The 27,650-nt window shown below is 42.7% G+C and overlaps 2 protein-coding genes across 3 annotated transcripts; both read right to left on the bottom strand.

Annotated features, from left to right (window-relative positions):
• Positions 1 to 604: 604 nt before the first annotated feature.
• On the bottom strand, positions 605 to 19,986 carry LOC131899077 (melanoma-associated antigen B4-like). Its single transcript, XM_059250449.1, has 2 exons — positions 19,876 to 19,986; positions 605 to 2,175 (listed from the first exon to the last, which is right to left on the bottom strand). The coding sequence occupies exons 1-2, from the start codon at positions 19,886 to 19,888 to the stop codon at positions 1,070 to 1,072; spliced, it is 1,119 nt and encodes a 372-aa protein (XP_059106432.1). The 5' UTR covers positions 19,889 to 19,986; the 3' UTR covers positions 605 to 1,069.
• An 884-nt stretch (positions 19,987 to 20,870) lies between these two features.
• Positions 20,871 to 24,901, bottom strand: LOC131899445 (melanoma-associated antigen B3-like). Of its 2 annotated transcripts, none has more exons than XM_059250906.1 (2): positions 24,797 to 24,901; positions 20,871 to 22,241 (listed from the first exon to the last, which is right to left on the bottom strand). In XM_059250906.1, the coding sequence occupies exon 2, from the start codon at positions 22,178 to 22,180 to the stop codon at positions 21,182 to 21,184; it is 999 nt and encodes a 332-aa protein (XP_059106889.1). In that variant the 5' UTR covers positions 22,181 to 22,241; positions 24,797 to 24,901; the 3' UTR covers positions 20,871 to 21,181. The 2 variants fall into 2 exon arrangements, with proteins under 2 accessions (XP_059106889.1, XP_059106888.1); XM_059250905.1 differs by lacking the exon at positions 24,797 to 24,901 and adding an exon at positions 22,316 to 22,423.
• Positions 24,902 to 27,650: the final 2,749 nt, after the last annotated feature.

A 27,650-nucleotide genomic window follows, 5' to 3' on the forward strand; every position in this document is an offset into this window, starting at 1 on the left:
GGCAAAAGCACCTTAACCTGACTACTGCCATTTTGACTTCATACTCCATTTTACCTGCAGGGTGAAATAAAATTCAGGTTCCCAAGCCCTAGGGGAGCTGAGAACTTTCCAATCGCTGACCAACCTCCTCCCTAAACCATAGAAATAGTTGTTATGCATCTTTAGTTCTTTAGAAACGTTATGGCTGTTCCCAACAACAGAAGGAACAAATGAATCTTATAGTTTGGACTAAAAGGCTTGCATTGTATGTCAGTTGACAATGCTGGAACATTCAAGGAAGCCCCTAATCTCTAAATCCTGATTGGTGAAAATTGTAACTGTAACCTGGCAACAAATGTTTGTGAATGTTACGCTTATAAACCCGCATTTCTGCCCCTGCTCAAGTCTGTCAGGAGACATAAAGGCTCCTGAGTCCTTGTTCTGCCGCCCTGCTTGATTAGTTATCCACTTATGTGGCAAATAAATAAAATCTTTGGAACTCTTAGTGTTGTCTCTCTCCTTCCTCATGGCACATAATGGTTTAAGGTAACACTAGCAGTCTTCCAAAGAGGAGATGACCAGAACAAATGAGTCTATTAAACAAATAAATTTTCTCTCTTTTTTTGCATTTTTATTCAGTTAACAACAACTAAGTATATTTCTTCAAACTTTACCAAAAAGTGAAATAGAAACAAAAGTGAATAAGGGAAAATGGTACTTTATACATTTTGATTTGTTTTCCTTTTTTTAGGAAACAAATTACACTCTCTCACACATTAAAAAAAAAATCTCCATTATAAAGTCATGGTTGCTTGCTCTTCAACTTAAAAATTCAAGGGTTTTTAGAATGTAATATAGAATATCAAAATCCTTATACTTAAATCTTCCAGCAACAAGTAATATGAACTATGTTATTTATAACTATTGATTCTGAATCTAAATAAGAATGCTAAGAAAAGGGAAACACTTGAAAAGTACTAATGTATAACCAAAGTACAAGAAGATACATATTATGAACTCTCAGCCTCTCACTCCTTTTAATGTGGGAAACTCTGCTCCATACCCAAGGATACATCTGCCTCTAATTTCTCTAGGAGCAAGAGGAGTCACCAGGTGTGACTTTAGACTCTGCCTTGTTTGTGGCAGTAGTGCCACACTTGCCTACAGCTTCAGCTTTGGCTCTCTCTTCCTCATCTCTCAAAGCCTCTTCATAATGAGATGGGAAGGACTGAGGAACGGTCTCATTGACCTTGGCTAAAAACTCCAGGACTTTCATTTTGGTGGTTTCAGCATAGGCTCGGGGACCCCAGAGGAATTCATAGCCTGGAGGCTCACTGTTTGCCACCCGCCGATACTCCAGGTACTTTTCCTTAACCAAAACTTTGGTGATGAGGTGTCGGGGCTCCCCAAAGATTGTGTGCACCTTCCCATCATAGATTCCCAAAATATTCAGGAATTCCCAGATCTCTACCTCAGAGGCACGGTTGCCATTTAAGAAGATCACACCCAGCAGAGGCATCAGAAGCCCATTTTGGGGGAAAGGCAAGCCAGTGGCCAGAGCCCCACCAATGCTGGGGTCTAACTTGCTGACAAGGGTGTAGTAGCTACCATTGGGCTTGAGCTGCTTCACTTCAAGACCAAAAATGAGCTCTATGCGCTCAGAGGCTTTCTTGAGGATCTCAGGGAACTGCTCCCTGAATCTTTTGTTGATGACTTTCAGCATCTCTCCCTTATTCATTGGCTGTTTCATTTTGTACTTGCAGAGCAGATACTGCATCAGCATTCCCGCCTTCCTTGTTACAAGGTCATTCTGGAGGCTCTCAGCAGACTGTGGGGCCTTAGAGCAGCAACTAGCGCTTTGCTCCCTTCGGCCTTTGGCACCTTTACCAGATCTTCTGCGGGCCACACGTTTACCAGCAGTGATGGGAGGTGCCTCACCCAGAGATTTAGACTTCTGAGGGAAGCTAGCAGCAGAGGTGCTTGCAACAGCATCTCCAGAATCATGAGCAGAGGAGGAGGGTGACTCTTCTTTCTCGTCTGCCTTTGCTTGAGCATCCTTGAGCCCCTGGGCCTCATCTTGGAGCTGGCGACGTTTCTCTCGAGCACGGGCCTTACTCTTATGTCCCCTGGGCATGATGGCTGTGGTTAGAAGCCGCAGGAAGGAGTGTGGGCTGGAAATCAAGCACTTTGGGGGGCCTGGAGAAAGGATAATGAGATCCTGTAAGTACTTTCAGGAGGATCATAGTACTTTGGCTTTTAGCAACCTGCCTCTACAGGTTTATATACAAACATACAAATACTAATCTAGGAATTCTTCTTAGTTAGCCTGAGAAAACAGTGAAGGAAGTTATGGTTTGTGCAGGCTGCAACAATCCAGGCTCCTCTACAAGCTAGGGCTGCTGGAGTCTTCTCAGTTCACACACACTACTTTCAGCGGGTCCTAGAACCTCTTTCCTGTGCCGCTCAGCAGCTGAAAGCTCAAATCCCCCTAGCAGTCATGAAAAGAAAATGCAGAAGGATTTTCCTCCCACTGCTCCTATGAGGAAGAATTATCAACAGCTCTGTGAGGATCTAATTTGTCTTTCTGGGTCCCTTAATTATCACTAAGAATTATCATTTTGTCTCCATACAGGGTCAAGAACCCTCCTTTCTCTTGTACCTTCAGCCAGAGGATCTCATCTCACTTAAACATGAACTGAGTCTCAACTGTGTTCTGAGGCGCCAAGGGCTGAGTACCAAGACAGCCACAGAGTATGATTTCCATAAACTGGGATTGAGGGAGAAGTACTTTCAGTTTTCACTTATTGCTTATACATTGAATCCTGAAGCACCTAGTGCTAGCTCCCCTCTCTATACTTAAACCTCACTGACACTTAGCAGAAGGTGTGAGAGTACCTCTATGTAGCCATATTGACCATATTTTCCAGAGGCCGAAGGCTGTGGCAGATAAGTTAAGGCCCTTTCATGTGTCATTTAGCTCATGGTCCTCACTCACTCTTTGAGTCTCAAAAAGGCCCGAATTCTTCCCCTTGCTGATTCATCAGACTAAGACCCACATGCTGTGGATATTGCTCTGTATAAATAAAACACTAGGAAGCCAGACGGGAAGTACAGGTGGGACTAACAGAGAGGAAAATTGAGGGAACAGGAAGGCAAAGGGAGAGACCTGCCAGCCGCCACCATGACAAGCAGCATGTGAAGATGCCGGTAAGCCACGAGCAACGTGGCAAGGTATAGATTTATAGAAATGGGTTAATTTAAGATATAAGAACAGTTAGCAAGAAGCCTGCCATGGCCATGCAATTTGTAAATAATATAAGTGTCTGTGTGTTTATTTCATAAATGGGCTGTCAGACTGCCGGGGCTTGGCGGGACCCGGAGAGAAAACTCCAGCTACACCCACATTTTTAGTGGTTAGTTAGTCTTGCAGAGAAACTAAGGGAACTTCTGTAACTGAGGCCTCATGGGGATAACATCAAGAGGGACTCTGTGAAGCCGGGCGGTGGTGGCGCACGCCTTTAATCCCAGCACTCGGGAGGCAGAGCCAGGTGGATCTCTGTGAGTTCGAGGCCAGCCTGGGCTACCAAGTGAGTTCCAGGAAAGGCGCAAAGCTACATAGAGAAACCCTGTCTCGAAAAACCAAAAAAAAAAAAAAAAGAGGGACTCTGTGGGACCTCCCCAATATAAGGTGTGAGTTTCCTGAATTCCTCATGATCACCTGAAAGTCTCCCCTATTGACTTGATACCCTTCAAAGCAGATTAATATTTTTACCTCCCTCAGAACCCTGTGACGAAAGAAAACATGAGCTACAACCAGCCGTCTGTACCCTCTATGGGACCCTAGTGTTAGGAGGCCATGGGTCTCTTTAGTTCTCAGTCAGCCGAGGTATAAGCTCACTCCTCAGCCCATGTGATTCCTCCAGCCTTATAGCAAGGCCTTCATTTTCCTGACTCTCCAGAGTTAGATGTAAGAGGGCGGTATATCAAGTGAATTCTGCTTGGAGTTTCCTAGAGGGAAAGGAAATTGTGGGTTGTACTTTCTCATTAAGTACTCCTTCCTCTTAGTCCTCCCCCAGTTTCCTCCTAGTCTTTACTTAGTGTTTATCTACTCACACTAAGGCCCTCACAATCCTGAGAGATGCTAAAATAATTCTTAGCGAGCCTGTGGTCTCATCAGCTTGCTGCAGTCTGCCAAGGCTGACTGATTAATCAGGGAAAAATATGCACTGTCTCGTTATGTGGTAAGTGGATCCTAAAGTGGTTAGAATCCTTTCCCTGGCTCCTGGAACTAACTGGGAATTCTCTATCTGTTAAACTGAGGTTGTCCATCTACCTTATCATAGATGCTTTAGAGAGAAGATAATGAGACTTACATTGCCGTATCCAGACCCTCCATGACTCACAGGTAGGTACAAGGATTTATGTGGGTCACTATATTGCCAGATAGGCCTCTTTACACTTATACCAAATTAATTCTCATTAGGAACTAGGTCTCCTACTAATGCTTAATGGGTGCTCTCCAAATAAATCAAAGTATTAATGTCCCTGAGACCCTATCTGAATCAACTTAGGTGGTATCTAACCCTGAGAGCTCTAACTCTGGATTCTCAAGGCTGGATTGTAAAGCTCAAGACCCTCTAGCTGTCAGCTGAGTCATTATAACTCTCTCCATTAAATATTGGGAATGGAAAAGGCCGCCCTGTAACATGGCTCAGTGCGTAAAGGCAAGCCTAATAAGTGAAGTTGGAACCTGAAACCCACATGGTGGAAGGGGAAAACTGACTCCTGAAAGCTGTCCTCTGCCATCTCTACACTCACATTTTAACACAGACACACACAGACACACAGACACACACACAATGTAAAAAAAAATAAACTGATTAATATTGAGTATGGGTCAGTGAGATGACTCAGTCTGATAACCTTGATAACCTAAATTTTGTTCCTGGAACCTGTATGTGCACTGTGGCACGCATGCACATGCACACACACACACACACACACACACACACACACACACACACACACAAACACATGCACAAATAAATACAAAAATATTTTGAAATTAAATGTTGAACAGACTCCATTTCTACACTCAGGCTATTGCCTTTGGCTTTATTTTGAGGGGATTCTGCTCTCTGCTGTCCAACATCTGCTAGAAGCAGGGACTAGACTCTTAGATCTGTGTTGGAACTCAGCTCTCTTAAGTTTTATGCAGAACTAGTAAGATTTAGGATGTCTCCATCTACTGACTTGAGTCCCCAAGTTTCAAATCCAAGCCATACTTTTTTTTTTTTTTTTTTTTTGGCTTTTCGAGACAGGGTTTCTCTGTGTAGCTTTGGAGCCTGTCCTGGAACTCACTCTGTAGACCAGGCTGGCCTCGAACTCACAGAGATTCGCCTGCCTCTGCCTCCCGAGTGCTGAGATTAAAGGAGGGTGCCACCACCGCCCGGCTCTTTTTTTTTTTTTTTTCAATCTTTTGGTTTTTTGAAACAGGGTTTCTCTATGTAGTTTTGGTGCCTGTCCTGGATCTCGCTCTGTAGACCAGGCTGGCCTCGAACTCACAGAGATCTGCCTGCCTCTGCCTCCCGAGTGCTGGGACTAAAGGCGTGCGCACCGCCGCCCGGCCCAAGCCAACTTCTTGCTGAGTCATTAGAAGGGAAGTGTGCACCACTGCTGGCTATGCTGAAGATTTCCAAGGCTAACAACAACAGGGGCTCAACTTTCTGAGCTTCCATGTTTTGACTATTGATCTACCCAGTGGCACTCCAGATTGCTTCCGCCAGGGCTGCGTGGCAGCTCGTGCCTTTAATCCCAGCACTCTGGAGTCAGAGGCAGAGGGAACTCAGTGAGCTCAAGCTCAGCCTGGTATACATAGTGAATTCCGGGCCAGCAGGAACTATAAAGTGAGAGTCAGCCTCAGGAAAACGAAACAAAACAAGTAAACCAACAAAGACCTCGTCTATTCTGAGGCCCCTCCCTCTGCTAACGGGGCTTTTCTTCTTTATAAAAAAAAAAATTATAAATTATCCCTGTGTGCCCTGGCCCACGCATATGTAGGTCAGAAAACAACAGGTCGGCTTTCTCCTTTTGCCAAGCGTGTCCGGGAGATCGAACTCGGATCCTCGGGCCTGTACGGAAAAGCGGGTTTAGCCGCTGAGCCATTTTGCCATTTCCGGTGTTTCTTTCTTCTAGGGGGAAAAAATCTCTTCTCGGGGAGCCTCTGGGTGGAAATAACGCTCCAGTTTAGTCATTAAAAAGTCCTGGCCCAGGACCTCCCCAGGATGACTGATGCGCCGATGCCGTGGCCAACAACAATGCCGACATCGCCGACTCCGACGCCCACGACGCCGAGGGATAAAGGAGGAGAAACAAAGCAACAGGAGTAGGGAACAACATTTCACGGGCTCTGCTCTATCATGGGTGAGGGGTTGGTCCCTTCAGAACATTTTCGGGGACCTTACCTTGATTCCAGAGAGATTCACCCGCGGAGGACCACGCACCAAGCGGCAGCTGCAGCAGCGGCGTCTCGGCGTGAAGACCGAGGTCTCCGCCCTCACAGCGGAAGTGAGAAAGAACTGTATCCGGTTGTGTTTGCCTGGGGTCTCTTAGAGCTAACAGCAGGGGTGCATTGCTGAGGGTGCATCCCACTATTTCGGAATCAGTGTTCCTTGAGTGCCACTTGATAGATAGAAGAGCTTGAAAATACTCACTGTACTGGCCGAAGTCTCCCAACCACCAAAGCAAGCCCAGATCTTTCACAGTCCCCACAAAGGCAATGGAGCCAAACCTCAAATAGCGTCCTCTGCAGGAACCCCGGGGCATAGCAGCAGGAGAAGGACTCTGAACTCTTTTTTTTTTTTTTGGAAACAGACGCTGAGAATGGCCTATATAGATCCTCTCTCATATTCAGATTTTCTACAAATTTCTTCCTTTGTTGAATTAGGGCCCTACCTACTAGAAATTACTACTTTGCTTTTTGGAGACATTTCAGACAGACAGGATTACCTGAGTCTGGTGGTTCTATATGGAAACTCAGATGGGTATTTGTTAAGTGATCCCCACCACCACCATCACCCCCCGCCACACACACACACACCTTTTTTTTTTTTAGCATAATCTCGTAACAAAGTTTTCACATTCTTGGAAGGTCCTAGGATTTTCCTTCTAGTAAAATTTGAGGTTGCTCCCATTAAACTGAAGCCTCACTTTCTTGAAATTTTCTAGGTAGAAATCAGCTTGGTATATCATTCTGCCTGGGACTTCCTAGGGAATACAAAACTGAGCATTTTGTGGTATCTATCCATAGGAATCTTTCTGGAGTGTACACTACATGTAGTTCACAGTCAGATGCTGACCAAGACAAATGGCCTGTTTTGAGACTTCTCTGCCTTTCACATGGACATCATTTCTCCCTAAGAGTTTTAAGTTGAGAGTGAGGATGACTCACAGTCCTTTTGGTCATTGCAATAAAGTATAGCAAGAACACAGCACTGTAGGATCCCACAGTTGTGCATGGGTCTTTCGATTTATGCTCATTTAGGCTCATCACATTTATATCCACCATAGCTTAGTACTGGCCACCTTCATTAAAGTTCTAAATGATTCCTATATTGTGATGGGACTGTCTCTCCAGTTTTCATTTATCTTGACTGCTATCTCTTGTTTAAAGGCTTTGAGGGAAATTAGATATCGCTGGAAAAAAAAAAAACTTGACCAGTTTACTGATTGCAGACCATGAAAAGAAGTCCTTTTCTCAGGAATATGATGTTGAGAAGTTTCAACAGAAGACAGAACATACAGAGACTTAACTGATAAATTCACCCTCTTGTTCTCAAGTAATTTCTAAATGATAGCACCAAATGCCATTAAAAACACCTTTATGGGCTAGAGAGATGGCTCGGTGGTTAAGATCACTTGCTGTTCTGCTAAAGTATCTGTTTGATTCCTAGCACCTACACTGTGGCTCAGGACAACCTGAAATTCCAGTTCCAAGGAATCTGATGCCCTCTTCTGTCCTCCAGAGCCACCAGTCATACACATAGTGGGCATATATACACGTAGGCAAAACACTCACACACATAAAATAAAAATAAGTAAAAATCTTTAAAAAATACCATTTAAAACTAATATGACAACAATCTTAAAAACTATGATAAAAGTGAATTGAAATGGAAGGAAACTAATGTTAACATGTATTAATTTAATGCTCTTGGCCAACTCCCAATTAACCTTTGTAACAATATAATAAAATATTTGTTCCTAAGAATATACTCTATTGGTTTTACATTATTTGAGTATTCATTGCTCAGTTTTGCTTCATATTTATCTGTGTACTTGTGCTCTAAATGAAACTAAAATTTATGTTCTAGTTAAAAATGGCAGGAATCTCAAGATAAATCTTGTCTTATCACAGAGCACACTGATCTGTTAGTTTTCTTTGCCAACAACATAAAGGTTCTTCTAAAATACTTGCTTTCTTCACAGAACTATAGAGCCAGATGATTTTCTGATCCTTGGATCTTTTGAGTCTATCCAATTTTGCATATGTCATTGATCATATTGTATTCTCTCTTTCTCTATTTTATCGACCCCTCTCAGTTCTTTTTACATTCTTATTGACTCTGTATTCCAATTCAGCATTTTAGTTAGAGTTCATCTTTTTAATCATCTGAAGTATATTTGGAAATAGTAGAAGAAAGCAAATGAAGCAATTCATGGTCATCTCAATCTTGAATAAGTGGGATAAAGTGGGCTTTTAGAGTACTTCAGACCAAGAATTCAGGCTCAGTTTAGTCATTTACCACCTGGGTGAGCTTGAGTGTTTGGGTGGGAGCTCCACTTCAACCCCTGGCACCCTGGCATTCCTATACTCCAAGAGTTTGGAATGTTTGGAAGGAGTCTGGTGGAAGATATACCTCAACTCTCCTCCCCATCTCTTTCCCTAAACCCGCCCCTTCAAAGCCCATCAAACACAGCTTCTCCCCAAACTCACCCCTTCAAAGCCCACCAAACACAGCTCCTCCCCTAGAAAGGCTCAGGACGACTCCCACAGGGAACATGTAAGCGGCATCCCAGAAAACAGACTCATGATTCTTCCAGTCCCTCGTCCCTGTCTCCTCTCTGTGGGACAGGGAATAGCCTGCAACACTTTACCCATTAAAACTGGGCTTTCCAATTCAGTCTGATTCGCTTTGTTACAACAGTAGAGAGGCCTTCAGGAGGCCTAAAACTTATCATTGGGTACATTACCAAACTCTATGACCCTTAAGCGTTGCATCTGGGAGATCAGTTCATATGATCTGTCTTACAAGATTGGTAGTGTATAGTTAGTATATGCAAAACACCTGGCACCATGCCTCGAGTGCACTGAGACTTGTCTGCCATTACTACCATTACTATAGTTGTTTTAACCACAGAGGATAGCATTCCATCCTGATGAGCTTTTTCAACATAATATTTTTATTGATTCTTTGGAAATTTCACATCATGCACACTGATCACGTTCACTTCCAAATCCTTCCATGTCTGACCTCCCCACCTCAAAAATTAAAAATAAAATAAATAGAAAAATTTTAAAAAGAGTCCAGTTTGTGTTATCTATATACTCACTGGAGCATGGTCAAACTCTCAGTATCCTGTCCTTTAAATAGAACTGAGTCCTTCCCCTCCCACACCCTCTCCAGAAGCCATCAATTATGGAGAGCTACACCTAATTATCCTTATCATACTTGTTAAGAATTCTCTTCGAAGGGGGGCGGGAGGGGGGAGAACAAGGGAATCTGTGGCTGATATGTAGAACTTAATTGTATTGCAAAATAAAAATTAAAAAAAAAATTCTCTTTGATAGCTTCCTGTTTTAGGTTGCTACTTTTGGGGTAAGTGGGGGGATAGGGGTTGCCACAGAAGCCTTCATGTCCCTCTTTCTCAATTGTCCATCTGAAGTCATCAGTATCACTATAAAAGCAGCTTCCTTGCTCTTTTCAATGGTAACATGGGTCACAGACATCCCAGCTGCAGTAGGACCACAGACCCGGACATGGCCTTCTGGAGCTGCACAGGCCCAGACATTATCATAGCCTCAGGCGGCAGCATAAATCACTCACATAAATATGGCTCCCAGGAACAGCACAGCCCATGGACATCAACATGGCTTCAGGCAGCAGCACAGACCATGGACATCTGCACAGCCCTTGGGTGGTAACATGGCCACTGCCATCAGTGCAGACCCTGGCTGCTGTAGACAGGAGACAGGGTGGCCTGGCTGCCTTCCACACCCTGATGACTTTTTTTAAATCCAGAAGATGACAAAAAGTTTAACACTGAGGACATGGAACAACAAATCAGCTCAAAATGCTACTTGTAAAAAAAATTTAAGAACAACTTCTCTCATTAAACCATATTTTCAGTAAAGGTGTCTTTCCCAGCTAAATCTTCCAGGATTCTACTTAAAGACCAAATCTGACCTTTTGCGCCAGTGGTGTCTACCCTTTTGACATTGCAATATGATGTGGGAATCTGTAAACATTTGGGGACACATTCATAGATATCCTAGGATGCCATCACCCAAAATCCATATCTGCTTCGCTTGTCTAGACACACACACACACACACACACACACACACACACACACACACACACGTGCATACACCCACCTGAAAATTTAAATATCCTTTTTAGTGGGATGGGCTTCCTAGTTCACAGAAAAAGCACCATCCTGGTGGCCTCTGAGTTTCTAACCTCAAAGATCACAGGACAATTTTCTATGCATGCCCCAGGTGGAGATTCCCTCCAGTTTATTCACAGTCCCATGATATCTATTAAGAGTAATTTTCTGTTCTAGGCCTAGAATCTCAGCTATGAGCATCTACAGCCTCATCTAGTCACCATGCAGTCAACTTACATTTACCTGCCACTGAGGAATATGAAGATCTCCAATGTCTAATAGCTTATCAAGGAAAATTTATACTAAGAATCCTTCCTCATTTGGAATGCCTCACATTTTATCCTCTTCTGTGGCTTCTCTTAGGAAGTATCTGGACACCTTCTTTCTATTATAGATTCTCCCTCTGTCTGTCTGTGTCTGTCTCTGTATCTCTGTCTGTCTCTGACTCGTGTGTGTGCTTTTAGATGTAAGTCTGCATGAAGGTGCATGTATACACATATGTAGATGCCAGTAGTCAGCTTGAAGTGTCAACCTGGTAACCTGGATTTTTTGAGACAGGCTCTTTCACTGGCCTGGAGTTCACCCATTAAGTTAATCTGACCAGCCAGAATTGAATGTAGAGGCCAGCTGTCAATCTCACGTATCATTCCTTAGGAGCTGTTCACCTTGTTTTTGTGAGAAAAGATTTATTATTATTATTATTATTATTATTATTATTATTTAAAATCTGATTTTTGTATAACATGATACTTTATTAATTCTTTGAGAATTTCACATCATACACCCCAATCCCACTCACCTCCCAGTCCCTCATTATCCACCCATCACTCCTGCAGTGTCTCACCAAAAGAAACCCCCAAATTAATTTAAAACAAAACAACAACAACAAAATCCCACCTCGCACTGCTCTGTCTTTCCCATCTTTCCAACACCTCTTCATTTGTCTTAGTGGCATTGGGAGCTGCAGTGTGTCACACAGTATATATACCCTTTTGTCCAATCAGCACCACTCACATATGTTCATTGTGTACTGTGGTGTTGGTCTGCTTCAAGCCCTCTGGCCTCTGGCACACCATCATCACTGGACCCTCATCAAAACTCCTCTCGGGCCAGGCGGTGGTGTTGCACGCCTTTAGTCCCAGCACTAGGGAGGCAGAACCAGGAGGATCTCTGTGAGTTCGAGGCCAGCCTGGTCTACAGAGTGAGATGCAGGACAGGCACCAAAAACTACACAGAGAAACCCTGTCTCAAAAAACCAAAAAAAAAAAAAAAAACCAAAACCCCAAAAAACTCTTCTCAGATATACTGCCATTGCCCCAAATTTTTAAAAATATACAAGAGTACAAAAATACGTGAACCCCCTGAAATAATAGGTGATAATGTTTTGTCATATGTGTATATATTTTATTTTTGAAATAAAGTCTAATATTTACAGTAAATGCTAGTCTAGTACTTGCAGTTAATATTGTGTAAGTTCTATGTAGTCTTCTACCCTAGATTGACTATTAATGCATTATGTAATGTAGGGATGGTCTGTCTGATATAAATAAAGTATCCCACTAAAAGGGGGCAGGGGAGGCCAAGCAAGCAGGCCTAGCTGAACCATAGACCCTGGAGAAGGATCTTCTTGTCTCTGCATCCTCAGTGCTGACCATTAGAAGTACATGCCACCATGCTTGCTTTTTAACATGGGTTCTGGGAATTAAACACAGGTCCTCATGGTTGTGTGGCAAGCACTTAATTGACTCTGCTATCCCTCTAATCACCCCCCCTCCAACGCCCAAGTCACTGATCAGACTCTATAACTGAAAAAGTCTAGCTTAGTGACAAGTATGTAGGAAGGGCCTCATGCCCTTTAATTCAAGGCCAAAGATTAGTTCCATGTTCTCAAATGTTCTCCTATGAATATCAGAGTAGTGTTCGCTATGATTTGAGTTTATATGGCAACTGTGCTCCTCAGTGACTATATCAGGAACAATCTGTCTGGTGTGTACTGGGTAAGCATTGACCAGTCTTTTCCACCTGATGTCACCAAATCTTCCTGGCTAGGAAAGCTCTAGAAACCTGCTGACAAGGAAACCTGGGAACCTGGGTGCTGGTTCCCATCGTGAACCCAGTCTGGGAAGCCCCACAAGGTGTTTCTATTGATGTCATCATTTTTGGAGGCTGTAGACCCAAAGGGGTACTGCTGATTTATAAGGCCTTCAACGGGCATCATGGGGTGTCTGTGGACAGCTTCTTGTCCTCAGAATCCACTGAAGCCACTGAGCACCAATAAAAGACCAGTTTGCCATATGGTCTTTTTCTAGTTAAACTTTGGACTTTACCTTGAACACTGGCAGAGCATAGGGAGACACAAAAGAACGTGGCTGCTCCATATCTTCCATGACAACTGGTTACTGAAAGACGAAGCAGGTAGATTCCTATGGCTGTGCTTTGGGGAGAACGCACTCAAGCTAGACTGTATCTGTCAACCATTAGGGGGAGAAGACAGTGCCCAAGAGACACCTATTTGGCTGTACCAAAGGAAGGAGACCTGGATCTCAGTGCCCTCAGGCATTTAAACCATTCAGCTATTCTCCATCCCCAGGGATTTCTAGAGACAGAAGGTTTTTAATATTCAAAGCCGCCTGATAGAGCAGGCCAATCAGGATCCGCCCAAGGAGGTGTTGACTGAGTTCAGAAGGATGTGTGCACAGAAAGTGACCTGAGGCTCTAGACTAGCAAGAGCACAGCATCTGCATGCTCATGCTTGTGCTGTTTCCCTCTCACCTGACTGCAACTAGAAGCCATAAAGCATTTGTGAAAGCACATTCAGTTTTAAGGCAGCTGAAATCTCCTCCTCCTCCTCCTCCTCCTCCTCCTCCTCCTCCTCCTCCTCCTCCTCTTCCTCCTCCTCCTCCTCCTCTGACAAAGTCTCATGTAGCCCATGCTGGCTTCAAATGCACTATGTGGCTAAAGATGTACTTTCAATGCTCCTCTCTCTACCTTCTGACAAACATGCCACCAAAGCCAGCTAGACAACTGACACATCATCTGTGTCCTAGGCACTGTTCTAAGCACATTACAAAAAGCCCTTTCAGGAAAGCATCATTTTACAGATCAAGAAATGAAGTTGGATTGAGTATAATGGCACATGTCTTGAAATCCTAGCACTAGGAAGATCAAGGCAAGAAAACTGCATATATAGTGAGACCCTGTCTCTAAAGAAAGAAAACCACAAACTAGAGAATTATCCAGTGGATAGCCCCACGTCTGTGTGTGTAACAATAATTAGACTCCAGGAGGCAGAGCATGTGGCTCTTGGTGAGTTTGAGGACAGCTTGGTATACAGAGGTAGCTTTAGGACAGCCAGAGCTATACAAAGAAATCCTGTCTCAAAAAAAAAAAAAAAAACAAAAAGAATGAGAGAGAGAGAGGGGTTGGAGATATGGCCGGGTGGTGGTGACATACACTTTTAATCTCAGCACTCTGGAGGCAGAAGCAGGCAGATCTCCGTGAGTTCAATGCCAACCTGGTCTACAGAGTGAGTTCCAGGACAGCCAAGGCTGTTATACAGAGAAAAGAAACTCTGTCTCAAAAAAAAAACATAATAATAATAATAATAATAATAATAATAATAATAATAATAATACTCTGATGGGTTATTTTAAAAAACAAAGACTTGAAGTTCAGAGGGAAACATGTTGGGAGATGTCTGGGGTAAACTGGAGAGGGAAAGTGGATTTGATCAAAAGACATTGTATACCCATATGAAATTATCAAAGAATAAATAAAAATATGAAATATTTTTAAAGTGAAAAAAAGAAGAGAGGTGATGCAGGCACCCTGACAGAAAACAACGAGGTAATATGAGCACTTGCAGCAGGAAGATATCATTTCCTCTTTCAGGAAGCTTCTTCTGTATGTTTCAGGGTAAGCATTGCTCTAGGCATCCAACTGACCTGTTTGTCTTACTCAGTTTGTACACTGATAATGCAGTAGATCAAGTTACCTTTTTCAGGCTACAACCCACTGCTGTGCCCATTTCTCACTGCAGAGACAGCAGGACACAGCCTCTGTTCAATAGTGCAGCTGTTTCTTTAAGTTTGATTTCAGTATTTTCATGTTAACGCTTGTCAGGACCTGGCTCTCCTTCCATTGCAGCTCAAAACTGACAGTTTATTTCTGTGGGTTGTTTATTGAGATGAATTTCATTATGTAGCCCAATTTGGCCTCAAATTCGCAGACCTCCCAAGTGTTGGGATTACAGGTGTATGCTACTATGCCTGGCTCTGAAGTTCATACTTTAAAGTTCCCTGGAGTGCTGAAAATACAGCTCAGTGGTAGACTGTTTTCCTAGTGCATGGAGCTCTAGGGTGATTCCTCACTGTTGCAAACGACAACAAAACCCTATAAACTGCTCCGACATCAAAATCTTAAGAGACATGTCAGACTCACAAAGACAAACACAAAATGTTTTCTTTCATACAAAATCTAGACTACAAAGAAGACATGAAAGTAGGAAGGGGAATACTGTGGACAAAGGAGACCATGAGGATGGTAAATGAGACAAGAACAAATGAACGGGGAACGGATATAAGTGATATACATTTTACACAAGATTGACATACGTTTTATGCATATGTAAAATATTATGAGGGAACCATTATTATGTACAAAAATATGTACTAATAATGAGAAGGAAGTAAAAGGAGTGTCATCCTCATTGTCTCCCTCGCCAAGAAGCTCTCTCTGACTCACATGGGGAAGTGTAAAGGTGAATTGTTCAACCATCCTTACCAAGGAGCATGCAGTGATGATAGCTCAGTAGATAGAGCATGCCTGCCCTGAGCTCCTCGGGCCCTAAGTCCTTACTCAGTGTCCTTATCTGAACACCCTGCAGGGCCATGGTTTCACTTTTTCACTGATGACTGCCCATGAAGAATAATGACCTCCTTTCCTCTAGACCTAAGGCAAAACACGATGGGCATCCATGAAGCAAGCGATACATTTGCCTTCACAGAATTAAAATATATTCCTTTCCTAGCCAAAAAAAAAAAAAAAAAATAAAAAAATAAAGAGAATGAGAAAACAACTCACAAACGTGGAGAAATAATTTTCTAAAGACATAGCTGATAGAAGGCTGTTTCAAAATATTCAAGAATATCTAAAACTCAATGATAAAAATTCTATGTAAAAGTAGGGGAAAGATCTGAAAAGATGCCTAAGCAAAAGATACAGAATATACATAAGTATGTATGTCCTGACATCACATGCCACTAGACACCTCAAACTAAAACAAAGATGCAATTCCACTACACGTCTATTAGAAGGGCCCAAATCCAAAACTCAGACAACAGAAAACCTTGGTGGTAGGCAAAAGTTTCTGAGGCTACTAGAAAATGCCAATAACATCTCTGCTTTGGGAATATCCCCTAAAACAGGAAAGTAGGTAGAGGAGTTGGGGGCCACTTGGAGACACTGGAATTCATCTTGGGCCTTGTGGGGTTTCTCAAAAGCATGGACGGGACCCTTTTCATCCTGAGACAGGATGACTGGTCAGAGACAGATGACAAGAATGTGGGCTGAAGCGCAGGCAATGCAGGCACCGAGGCTGTGCAATGTGAACCCAGATTCATCACCGGTGAGGATGCAAAACAGCACAATCACTTGGGAAGACAATTTGGAAGTTTCCAACAAAACCATTCAGACTTTTGCTATAGAATACAACCATTATGCTACTCGATATTTACCCAAACAAGTGAAAAGCTTAACATCTATGCAACAATCTGCACATAATGGTGTATAGCAGTTTTATCCAAAGTTGCCCAAATTAGTAGCAATTAAGATGCTTGTCAGTTTGTGATCAGATAGATAAACTGTGGTGCATTCAGGCTATGTTACTAAAACTAAAGTCCTGTTCTTTAGCTGTGACCTTACTACTTCAACTGGGCATAACTTGAACAAATTCTGTGTGGTAAAGGGTCCACAACCTGAGTTTTCTTTAAAAAAATGAATGAGCTATTAAAGCATGAAAAGATACAGAAGAAACTTATGTATATATTACTTAGTGAAAGAAATCAATATGGAGACTATGTATGGTGAATGTTTTATATGACATTCTAGAGAAAGGCAAAACTGTGGAGACAGTAAAATATTGACAGTAGCTAGCACTCAGAGGGAAGTATGACATGAACATAAGGAACCACAAGGATTTTTCAGTGAAACAGTGCTATAGTGATTAATTTTCATTATACATTAGGAATTTGTCAAAAACGACATAATATACAACACCAAGAATAAAGTATAACATAAACTATGGAATATATATATATTATATATATATATATATCCCTGCACCTTTTATGTAGCCCTCATTCATGAAAATGAAGGTAACTGACCTTATCAGTCCACAAATATCCTTGATTCCTAAGATGTGGCAGACAAGGGCTGAAGAGACATCTCAATCAGCAAAGCATTTGCCCTGAAAGCATGTGGACCTGATTTCAGTTCCCAGAAGTTGAATGCAGTAGTGTGTCCTTGTAATACTAGCGCTGGGCTGGCAGAAACACGCAGGTCCCAGGGGCTTGCTGCCCGGCCAGCCTAGCCTCCTTGGCAAGTTCTAGGCCAGTAAGAAGCCCTGAGGACTCAAAAAAAAGTGGCTAGTGCCTGACAACAAACAACAACCATAGTTGACCTCTGTCCTCCTCGCATACCTATCCCCTCACCCAACATACAGAAGTAGCAGACAGATTTATGTTTTGTGTTGGAATTCTCATTGAGACTCTTAACTCAGGAGCCTAAATCTAACTCATTGTAGGAGCGTACTTTTGCTAAGCAGGGTGTGAGGGTGGTTTTGACTTACATTGATGTCTGAAATCTCTAAAGTCTGAGAGAGAATTCTATGGAGGTCTCACTGATAGAGGCTTGATAGTTTTAGCACTATTCAGAGCATTCACTTTCTACCTGCCATACCTTGAAAATCCTCCATCTCAAGGTCTGAGTCACCCAAGCCTGAGGCCAAGGTCTTCATCTTCCAGACACCTCTGAAGGAGAAATCAGCCCCACTCCATTAAGGCTGTGTGGAAACTGTGAGCTGACCACAGGGTCAGGATACGAGGAACCACATTGGTCTGGCTGAGTGTTTCTCCACTTCCTCATCATTGTATACAATTTCTCATTGACTTAAGACTCTCCCTATACTGATGTAAGGCAATTCTACTTTGGGTAAGACAGACCCTGAGAACCTTTACTGTTGGGGTAGGTGATCCTCTGGCCGACAGCCCTGCCTAGCACGTTATTTATCTTGTATTCTTATAGGGATCTCATAAATTTTATTCATGTTGCTAGATCACAGATTCACTGGGAAACACCAAATTCCTAAAACTGACCAGTTCCTCTCTACTATAGGAAAATCATTAACACAGGAAGGGACCTTGGATAGATGCTTCTTTAGAAAAACACAGGTTTGTTCTTTTCTTTTTTCATTACAAGTCAGATTTAGCCTCATATATTTACATTGAAAATGTTATAATCTTTAAAAAGAAAATTGTGCAGAATGATGGAATATGAATGCATTATCTGATTTGCACATGTAATCATGGTTTTATCAATATTTTCTCTTTCATTCTCTCCTCTATATCTCAGATTTATTTTTGCTTTAGTTATGTATTTCAATCTAGTGGATTAGCCACTAAATCTCTCTTTGGAAAAAATATCAGGATCCTAACCCCAGGGTCTAGCTGGGTATGACCACCTCATTCTCTCCTGCATGTACCCTCCCCAATGCCCAAGATCTAGCCTGGGATCTTCTTGGCTTAGTCTGGTTACCGCTGCCTGAGCTGTCCCCAAAGTCTACACTTTTGCCAAGATCTGCCCGACACCACATCCAACCTCTTGGCCAAACTAGATCTTGAACAGCTTTTTCCAGGGGCCAGGACATGCCCTACCTACTCCCAATCTAAAGGCCCCTTTTGAGCCACATCTAACCTGTTAACTCAGTCATAGCCTGCACATCCTTCACCAGGTGAGTCTGCCTCATCCCATACACCCTCTCTAATCTTCTACATCTACCAAACTACATCTACAGACCAAACTCCAGACTGGGACCAGGACATATATCCTGCATGGCAGTCCAGCTCGTGTCCACCTGACTCCATTTTACCTAAGCCATATCCAGCGTTTAGGCCCACACTCCTCAGTGCATCCTTTGTCCAGGAACCAAGTAGATGTTGCTATTCTAATATCTCCTTCAACTTCAGACAAATGGCCTTTGACCAAGCCCTATGGTTTACCAGTTGTGTGAAACTGTGCATTATCAAAATCTGTGAACTTCAGACTTTTCCTATGTGACGTGATTATGATAACCGCTATCTTGTAGGAATGCCTAAGTGTGTATAAGACATGTAGACCTATGGAAATGTTTTTTAAAATACCAATTCTTGGGGGCTGGAGAGATGGCTCAGAGATTAAGAGCACTGACTGTTCTTCCAGAGGTCCTGAGTTCAATTCCCAGCAACCACATGGCTCACAACCATCTGTAACGAGATCTGGTGCCCTCTTCTGGCCTGCAGTCATACATGCTGTATACATAATAAATAAACAAATCTTTAAGAAAAAAAAAATACCAATTCTTGTTATGATTCATTTTCCTTTGATGTTACAGTGACCACACTGTTTTTAAAGCCAGGATCTATATTAGAAATTATATCACATTCCAAGACAAAGAAAACACTACCAGATAATGTGCTACTTAGCAAGGAAAACTAAGTACTATATTTTCCTATGAAAAATCAATTTCTGTGTGAGGTCAACCTTCCTCAGTTGATGCAGCACAATGTTTTTTTGTTTGTTTGTTTGTTTTTCTTTTTTTTTTTTTTTGAGACAGGGTTTCTCTGTGTAGCTTTGCGCCTTTCCTGGAACTCACTTGGTAGCCCAGGCTGGCCTCGAACTCACAGAGATCCGCCTGGCTCTGCCTCCCGAGTGCTGGGATTAAAGGCGTGCGCCGCCGCCTGGCTGCAGCACAATGTTTTTAAAACGTACTTCAAGTACTCGAAAACTTGCCTCCCTTTGAGGTGCCATTCCAGTAAAGTCACTTTTCATTTTTATCCCTCTAGCCCCTACTGAAACTGTTTGAAAGTTGCCAAATTGCATACAGTGTAACCTGATTAGTGCCCTCTTAAAGGGCAAGCTCTGGATTCCCCAGCCCCTGGCAAAGAGTACCAGCAGTGTCTTTTAGGTGTCCTACCTTCCTGGAGCATATCACTCACTTCTCAGATTCTGTGTGTAGAGAACACTCAGGTTAGTCAGCAATCTTTAACTCCTGGCACGGGCTTACAGGATACTTTCTATCCCTGCCAGTTTTCTCACACACACCCCCCACAAATAAATGCCAAGGACAGTTTGCCTTTCACAGCTTCATTTCTCAATTCTGACGGTTCCTGTTCCTCACTCCCACATCCTAAGCTAACCCACCTGGTAGCCTCATTTAAATTATTTCCCACGGAAAGGCTTGAAGTTTCCTAAGACCCAACTTTGCATTAATCAAATAATTTTCATTTGATTACTTTCTTGTAAACATCCCTTCCTAGTCAGGCAGTGGTGGCACAGGCCTTTAATCTCAGCATTTAGGAGGCAGAGGTGGGTGAATCATTGAGGCAAGTTCCAGGACAGCATAAGCTACAGAGAGAAACCCTGCCTCAAAAGACAAAGAACAAAAACAAAAACAAAACAAAACAAAAAACAAACAAACAAAAAACAAAAACCAAAAAAAAAAACCCACAAAAAATGCCACCCCCAAACCCACTTCCTTCCCTCCATTAACTGTATTGGTTACTTACTACCTCTTCTTTGTCTTAGCCCTCCCAGTACTAGCATGGAGTTTTCTAAGAGAATATGGTCAAATGATGTTTATGGAACAGATAAGTATATGAGCATTTGGGCCTAACCGAATACTACTTAAGTCCACATTTTTTAATTAAAATTTTTTCATATAGCAAATTTTGATCACATTGTTTCCCCTATTCAACCTCCTCCCAGGTAAATAAACCAAAGACATTTATTTAACTCTTTTATTAAATACAGAGAAAACGTTTTAATGCAAATATTAACCACATTACTATTTTTCTATTTCTCTGTTTCATATATTTTTACTGTTGAATTATTTAAAATTAATTTTAGAGAAATGTTTTTTACAATTCTATCTTATCTTGAAGTAGATAGATTAGCTAATAAAAGCTTCGCCAATTTCTTTTATAATGAAACTCTTTCTTTTAACACTGATGAACATGTGTGAACAATATAGTTTTTATTGAATGAATCATACTGATAGACTAAAAAGAACATTTGAAAAATTAAAATTAAACAAAAGGCAGATCATTTTCCAAACTGCCCATACAGAACAGGAACACAAAGCTATTCACCACCTTCCCTCTAGCTACAAACAGTCCTTCACTACCTCTTTCAGTAGCTGCCCTCTTGAACTACAGAGTAAAATCAAAAAGCTCTAACTTCCCCAGATGTGGGAGGACCTGTTTGACGTGGTTGTGGAACATTTAATTGCCGTGGATTAATGTGTCACCGAGTATCCCAGCAGCTCCAGCTCTTTCTTCCTCATCTCTCAGAGCCTCATCATACCAGGACTGGAAGGCACTGGGAACTGTATGGTTGATCTTAGCCCAGAACTCCAGGATCTTCATCTTGCTTGTCTCAGCATGAGATCTCGGGCCCCACCGAAACTCATAGCTTGCAGGGTGGCTGTTAGGCACCTGACGGTACTCCAGGTATTTAAGCTTCACTAAATCTTGAGTGATAAGCTTCCTGGGTTCCCCAAAAATGAAATGTTTCTTTCCATCATATATTTTCATCTTATTCAGGAATTCCCAGATCTTTTCCTCAGTGGCACAGTTTCCTTTCAGGAATATCACACCTAGGAGATTCATTAGCAGGCCAGTCTTGGGAAGTCCCCTGCCTCTAGTCACAGTGCCATTGTTAGGGAGATTCATTTTGCTGACAAGGATGTAGGAGTGCTTTATAGAATCCACTTCCTTTAAGTCCACACCGAACACCACCTCTATGTTGAAAGAAGCTTTTTTGAGGATTTCAAAGAAGCGTTTTCTATGCTCTTTGGTGATCACCTTCAACATATCTGCTTTCAGAATGGGTTTTTTCATTTTATACATCTGCATCATGTATTTCACTACCACTCGGACTGTGCCCATGAGAGAGCTTCTAGGGGGCTTCATAGTGGAGGATGAGGACTTGGAAGAATCTTGTTTTCTCTTAATTCTATAGTTACCTCCTTTGTATGATCTTGTAGGAGAAACACACTTAGACTCAGTGGTAGAAAAGGCTCTCTGAGGCACCTTGGAAGTGCTTTGTAGCCTGCAGGCTGATTTTGTACGGGTAGTAACCCCTAAATAAGGAGAAGATGGAAGTAGAGAGCTTTTCTCCTCTATTGTAGGGGCCTGAACACTCTGGAGATCTCGGGTCTCACCTTCAGTCTGGTGGCATTTTTCTCGGGCTTGGAGCTTACTCTTCTGACCCCGAGGCATGATGATCTTGTTCAGGAACAATAAGCAGGAGTGTAGGCTAGCAAGCCAGTGATGCAGTCACCTGGAAAGAGAATGGGATTGCATAAGTACCTCCAGCACAGACACAGACATAACTCTTGGCTTTAAGGAGCCCACCTTTTCAGGATTCAGAGAAAGTACTGTCTTAAGAAGTCAGCGGGCACTTGTTCCGATCAGCCTGTCCTCTGATAACATTATGAAACTAAAGTGCGAATTCGACTGCAGCCTGCCGCACCCCCTGCTTGGTGTGTACTAGGAATGCAAGTGGTGGTGGCAGGCTTAATTCTGGTGGAACCCCTTTCCTCTGGGGGGAGAAGATCTCTCAGCTTCAAAGCCACTGCCATTACCATCCCAAACTGTTAGCAGTGCCTGGGCCCCTTCCTTGCACTGCACTTATTTTTAATAACTCCATTTAATGCCCTCACCACTTCCTTGGGCCCCTAAGATTAAATGAAAGAACGCCTGAGCCCTCAACACTTTCTATGGGTCACTCAGTTCTAAGAGCTGACACAGGCTCCCTGACGTCCTCAGTCCTCATTCAAGGTCCTCCCTGTGTCTTTAGGTAAGACCTGATGCTCCTCACCTCACATTAGAGACTCAGTAGGCTAAGATCACAAAAAAAGAATGCATATACACAATTGATCTCCACAACTAGGCTCCTCAGAGTTGTAAACCAGGTATGGGAGAAGGGATTCTGTCATGGCCTCTTTCTGGTAGGAGAATTAATTAGTACAAGTCTTCTTTTAGGATCTTGACCTAGAGTCTGGTAATGTTTTGGGTCTCCTATGGAGAACTGGGGTGTACAATAAATTTAACTTAATCACTCTTGGAGTAAAGAAACTGACATCTACTGACCTTTTTCTGGAGATGCCCATGACTGAGAAGAATAAATGAAAACTCATTTTTGTACACTTGCTTTCTTCAGTCATCATTCAAGTCTCTGACCTTGACAATGCACCAGTTCCCAAGGTCTTGGACAGGACAAATACCCATTGTCCGGAGCCTTAGAGAAATGAGTGTAGCAATACCGTTCTGTGTTTCTGTTTCGAGTGGAGAAAGATCCTCCGATTGGGATAGAAGACCTTCAACTTGTTTCCACTTAATGCCCAGAAGTATTCTGCACACTGAGTCCACGGGCTGCTCTGTTAGCTAACACTTTCCTTTCTGAGACTTTCTGTGCAAAAAACTTAGTATGACAGGTTTACTGGGGCCACACAGGGCTGGGGTGACCCCAGGGGTCAGATTCAGTGGGACCCTATAGATTCTGAGGATGGAATTAATCTCCTAAATCCAAAGTCAGGGTTTTAAACTTAAATCCAGATGACTCCTAGAAATTTATCTCTAATTGATTAGACAGATGCTGAGTCTTTCTTCCAAGGCTTGGAATCACAAGATAAATGAGGATGACCTACATCCTGCCACTGTTGCCCAGGTTTTCTCCATACTGACAACAGGGGTGTGCTGCTAAGCAACTCTAATATTATAGAATCCATGCTTTTTAGGTCCTCAACATATCAGGTAGAGGTAGGGATTCTGAGCTGTTCTGACCTGAGTAATGTAAACTTGAAATGAAGCCTTGATTTTCTTTGGTCACCATTAGGAGTAATCATTTCAAGTCTCAATGGGCTAACCTCTGTAAAGATTCTCAGATATGACAGGAGATACAAGACTCTCTGAGACTCCCTAATTTGGGGATGTGTCCTTCAATCACCACTCAGTTTCTCAATTGATTTTGAACAAGACCCCTCCCTCACAGAACCAGTAGCCTACCCATTACATCCCATTATGTTGTTTTCTGTGACTCTCCAGGAACAAACGAAGGACACTTCAATCATGGAATTCTGTCTACTGAATGATTTTTCTGCATCCTAGGATCCCTCCTTCTACCAACACAAGTTCGACAGCCACAAACATCTTCCTCTCCTTCCATGGTCTTTTGAGTAAAAATCCAGATACACTACAAAAGAGCACAGCTTTCTCTGGGTCCCCACAGGACTGAAAATGGAGTTGGGTCTTTTGACATCTCCTCTTTTAAATTGTGCACTGGTAAACCCAAAGGATACCTCACTATACTGACTGAAGTCCCTCAGCCTCCAAAGGAAGCCACATGCTTCCCAAGAGGAAGCAATGTAGGCAAGCCTCCCATGGTGCTCATGGCTGAAGCTTCTCAGCCCAGCAGATTTGTGAGAATCCTGGTTTAGAGAACAATTCCTCTACTCTCATCCTCACAAGGGCCTCTTGGCTTTACTTTGGTTTTCAACAAGAACTCCCTGGATCAGAACTGGGGTCCCCACCCACTGTATTCTATTAGGCTATTTGCTGTGTCCTTCCGGGCAGAAATGAGGAGCATGCCAAATTCCTGTTCATGGGCTTCACAGAGTGAATTCAGTGGAGCAAGAATCATCCCTATAAGGACTCAAGGCCTCCACCTTCAAATATAGTGTTCACCTTGCTTAGTTCTTACAGAATGTGTATGAACTAAATGGCTAACACCCAGACCAATAGGAAACAGAATTGAGTCTTTTGATAGCCCCCTACCCCACTCCTCCACTTTTAGTGAGTGGTCTAGTAGAGCTACAAATTCCTTGTAGTACTGACCTGAATCACAGACCTCCTAAGTGAAGTTTTCACCCCCCTCAGTCAGCTGCTAGGAGCTGCACAGGGGCACATCTCCCTATGTCGGTTGACAGGGCTTAGGCAAAGGCACGCCCCCCACCCCCAGTCAGCTGATAGGATCTGGGCAAGCGCACATCTCCCTGCGTCTGTTGACAGGACCTAGACAAAGGCATGCTTCCCCCTCAGCCAGCTGATAGGATCCAGGCGAGTGTACACCTCCCTCAGTCCACTGGGAAAGTCTCACTTGGCACTCACTCCCTGCTGGAGGTTCTTAGGTCTAACAGCAAGGGCTGAATGGCGCCTCTTTAGTTTGGGGAAAAACTTCTCTCATCAGTACTTGGCGTGCCCCAGCTTTACTGTTTTTGACCAAGACCTCTCTCTTGCAAATCTGGGGCTCATAACATCCTATTAGGCTACTTGTTGTGACCATCAGGACAGAGCTGGGGAGCACACCAGAAATTTACCATGCTGACTCAACAGAGTAGATTCTGAATCCTGTGTTCCCTCCCTCTATAGACTCTCCATTTGAAAAAAAAAAGTTTTATTTTTATTTATTTATTTAGTTAGTTAGTTTTTTCGACACAGAGTTTCTCTGTGTTGTTTTGGTGTCTGTCTTGGATCTCGCTCTGTAGACCAAGCTGGCCTCGAACTCACAGAGATCCGCCTGGCTCTGCCTCCTGAGTGCTGGGATTAAAGGCGTGCGCCACCACTGCCTGGCTTATGTTAGTATTTTTTAATTTAAAAAATTATTTAGTTTATTTCATGTGCATGAGTGTTTTGCCTGCAGGTATGTACATCCATGTGCATGTATGGTCCCCAACAAGGTCAGACAAGTGTGTAGGATCTCTTAGAACTGGAGTTACACACAGTCATGAACCTCCATATGGGCCCCTGGGAAATAAACAAATGCTCTTAACTGAGGAGTTATCTATCTAGCCCTTGATGGAAGTGGTCCTAATTGCCTCATCTATGCATTCTATTTCAATTCCTTTAGACAAAGACTTTTGGAATCCCTTAGGGGTTTAGGCTTAAGACTAATGAGTATGTGGTGGCTTTTCAGACTGTTAATAATACTGTATTGTACAATGGAAATTCCCTGAGACCTTTGGGTGTATTTGAAATAAAAGGGAATTAGTAGATACAAGGAAGGCCGCTCAGGCAGGTGGTGGTTCAGTCTCTGTTTCGCTTTTTTAAATTTTTTTTTTTAATATTTTTTGGTTTTCTCGAGACAGGGTTTCTCTGTGTAGCTTTGTGCCTTTCCTGGAACTCACTCTGTAGCCCAGGCTGGCTTCAAACTCACAGAGATCCACCTGGCTCGCTTTTTTTTTAAAAGACAGATTTGAGACCCAGAGTAGCCTCAAACTCACTGACCCGAAATTTTTAATTTTCCTGCCTCTTCCTCTCCAGTGTTAGGATTACAAGTGTGTTCCACCACACCCATCAGGCCTTATTTTTGCTTTATTCATTTATTTGTATTTTAGCATAAATTAACTAGAAAACTATGATTCCTGGCATTTTCCCACACATGTTATATGTTAATCCATATGAACCCCCATTTCCAGCTCTTAGCCACTACTCCGATCACCTTTCTCCCCATCAGCCCTCCTCCTATCTTTAAGATTTTTTTGTTTGTTTGTTTGTTTGTTTTTTCGAAACAGGGTTTCTCTGTGTAGCTTTGGTGCCTGTTCTGGATTTCACTCTGTAGACCAGGCTGGCCTTGAACTCACAGAGGTCGCCTGGCTCTGCCTCTTGAGTGCTGGGATTAAAGGCATGCGCCACCACCACCCGGCAAGATTTTTTTTTAAATATATATTTTTAGTGTGAAAGAAAATGTGGTTATTTGATTTTTGGAAAACATTGCAGCACTTAAAATCATGATCTCCAGTGCCATCTACCTTCCTCCAAATGACATGAACTTTTGAAGCCTTCAGACATCACAAATCTACATAATCCTATAACTACTACATATATTATTTCTTTTTCTTCATTCTTCACAGTGAACAGGGAGTTCTGCTTCAGGTTTTTAATCCTTGCACTCAGGAAGTGGAGGTGGGAGAATTCAATAGACTTTGAGGCCAGCCTGGTCTGGTAGTGTGAGATGTTTGCTCCAAAGTGAAATGAGCACATAAAAACAATTCCCTCACATTTATTTTGCTGAGCTTACTGCTTTTACTGGATATCATATCCAGTAGTTTGAATACAGAGAGTTTATCTGGTTTGCGTAGGACACGGCCCTAGACTCAAGCTTTGTGCTTTCCTGATAAACTCTAACATTCACAGTAACGGGAACAAGAAGGAATTCAGGAGCACAAAGGAAATCTCAGGTTGGGTGGGGTGAAATACTGTGGGTTTTGATTATCTTATACTGTGGAAGACACTCTTCTAGTAGCCATAGAATAAGTGCAAGGAATGTAAAGTATTTGATACAGTGACTAGCATATTTTGAATCTCTTCCTTATTCTGTCTCATGGCTGCAGATGCCAACCAAGAGATTCCCCCCCCCCCGCCCCCCCCCACACACACACTTAAGATTTAACATAAGCTGGGAGGTGGTGGCATATGACTTTAATCCCAGCACTCCAGAGTCAGAGGCAGGTGGATTTCTGAGTTCTAGGCAAGCTTGGTCTAAAGAGTGAGTTCCAGGACAGCCATGGCCAGGAAAAACAAATACAAAACAAAAAAAGACTTAACATAAAAACAGAGGGATCCCCATCTGATAGGCCTGCTTTAAAACCCTCTCAATGTGGTTAATGAAGGACAGGGTGGGACACTTTTCTGTCCTCTCTATTGAAAAGCATATTGTCAGCTCTGTTGCTACCCAAGTTCCCTGATTTGC

This window comes from Peromyscus eremicus, chromosome X (genome assembly GCF_949786415.1).
Source record: "Peromyscus eremicus chromosome X, PerEre_H2_v1, whole genome shotgun sequence".
NCBI classification, from domain to species: domain Eukaryota; kingdom Metazoa; phylum Chordata; class Mammalia; order Rodentia; family Cricetidae; genus Peromyscus; species Peromyscus eremicus.

Coding starts and splice junctions, on each gene's coding strand:
- LOC131899445 (XM_059250906.1), bottom strand. CDS start 22,180: ATGCCTCGGGGTCAGAAGAGTAAGCTCCAAGCCCGAGAAAAATGCCAC.